The 1,524-nt window shown below is 35.6% G+C and overlaps 1 protein-coding gene across 2 annotated transcripts in view; it reads left to right on the top strand.

The window, feature by feature from the left end:
* The window catches only part of LOC104997405 (UDP-glucuronosyltransferase 2B4-like), a 20,644-nt gene extending 19,120 nt beyond the window's left edge, over nt 1-1,524 (top strand). For both annotated transcript variants that reach the window (XM_010852120.1, XM_010852119.1), the window contains exon 6: nt 1,228-1,524. In XM_010852120.1, coding sequence (XP_010850422.1) covers nt 1,228-1,507 — 280 coding nt within the window. In that variant the 3' untranslated portion in view covers nt 1,508-1,524. The remainder of the gene's footprint in view (nt 1-1,227) is intronic.

The raw sequence follows: 1,524 nt of genomic DNA, 5'->3' as shown, positions 1-1,524 counted from the left end.
TTATTGTGATCCACACAGTCAAAGGCTTTGGTATAGTCAATAAAGCAGAAATAGATGTTTTTCTGGAACTCTCTTGCTTTTTCCATGATCCAGCGGATGTTGGCAATTTGATCTCTGGTTCCTCTGCCTTTTCTAAAACCAGCTTGAAAACAGTGTTACTTTACACATATTAAGTAACTTCTTTATTGTAGTCTATTCCTATTGTATTAAAAATATATTTCCAGGATTACTGCAGTCTTTGCAAAAACCCAGTGCTCCTCCTGTGTTTTTGACAGTAAAGGGAGAAAAGTTACTTCCATTGTTATAACTACATTGCCATGTTGTAGCACTTTGTGATTTAAACTTCATGTGCTATATCTATTTATTCTGCTTTCTTGTCTGTTAGTCTGCCATCATTTCAGCAGTAGAAACAAGTGTGTCTGCAATGCCTGAGAGTGAAATGCTGAGCCTTCTCCAGAATTTTTAGAACAAGAACGAGAACAACAATACTAGTAAACATTTACTGAGTGTCTACTGCATGCCAGGAATGCCTCTAAGAATCAATACAATATTATCAAAATAATTAGATAAGGTACTATTCCTAGCCATTTTATAGTACAATGAAAAACTGAGAAACAGGTTCTATCATGATTGAGCCCTCCAAAATAAAATTAAAAGTTTAAAAATTAAAAAAGTTTTAAAATGTTAATAAAATAAATTAAAAAAAAATAAGAGGAACAGAAAAAATAAAATAGTAGCCAACAAAGTAAGAGTCAGGAATCAAACTGAGTCAATCTACTTCCACACTTTCAACGACCACTTCACTAATGTAAGATCAGCCCTGCCTGGACATGTCTCCAAACCTCATCACTGATTTACCTGCTATATCTAGATTGTAACATTTGAAATACATCTATCAGGTCTATTAACAATTCTTTATGAGATAATTCAAACTTTGGACAAACATATTATGAAGTTCTTTTCTTTTCTTTCCCTTTGGGACAGCTCATTCCATTGTTTAGAATATACAATCTTGTTCTCCCCCATTTTCTTTCCTTTTCTTGTAGCTTGAAAAGCTATGCATTTAAGAAATCCTAGCCCATAAGCTAATATCTCAATAATCACCTCAGAGAAAATTATGTTTTTCTTCCACTCTGTGTTGCACTCTGTTACCATCTGCAAGAAAATTTCATATATTTATCTATTATAGCTCATTCCATAAATGATAACTGTTTGATTTTCCTTCAGCTACAAAGAGAATGTGATGAGATTATCAGCCATTCAACATGATCAGCCTATGAAGCCCTTGGACAGAGCAGTCTTCTGGATCGAGTTTGTCATGCGCCACAAAGGAGCCAAGCACTTGCGGCCAGCTATCCATGACCTCACCTGGTTCCAGTACCACTCTCTGGATGTCATTGGGTTCCTACTGGCCTGTGTGGCAACTGCCATATGTGTCATCACAAAATGTTGTCTATTTTGTTGCTTGAAGTTTGCTAAATTAGGAAAGAAGGAGAAAAGAGACTAGCTGTATCAGACCTCAGC

Source organism: Bison bison, unplaced genomic scaffold, assembly GCF_000754665.1.
Source record: "Bison bison bison isolate TAMUID 2011002044 unplaced genomic scaffold, Bison_UMD1.0 scf7180017864308, whole genome shotgun sequence".
Lineage (NCBI taxonomy): Eukaryota > Metazoa > Chordata > Mammalia > Artiodactyla > Bovidae > Bison > Bison bison.
This window is presented reverse-complemented; position numbering and strand designations above follow the sequence as displayed.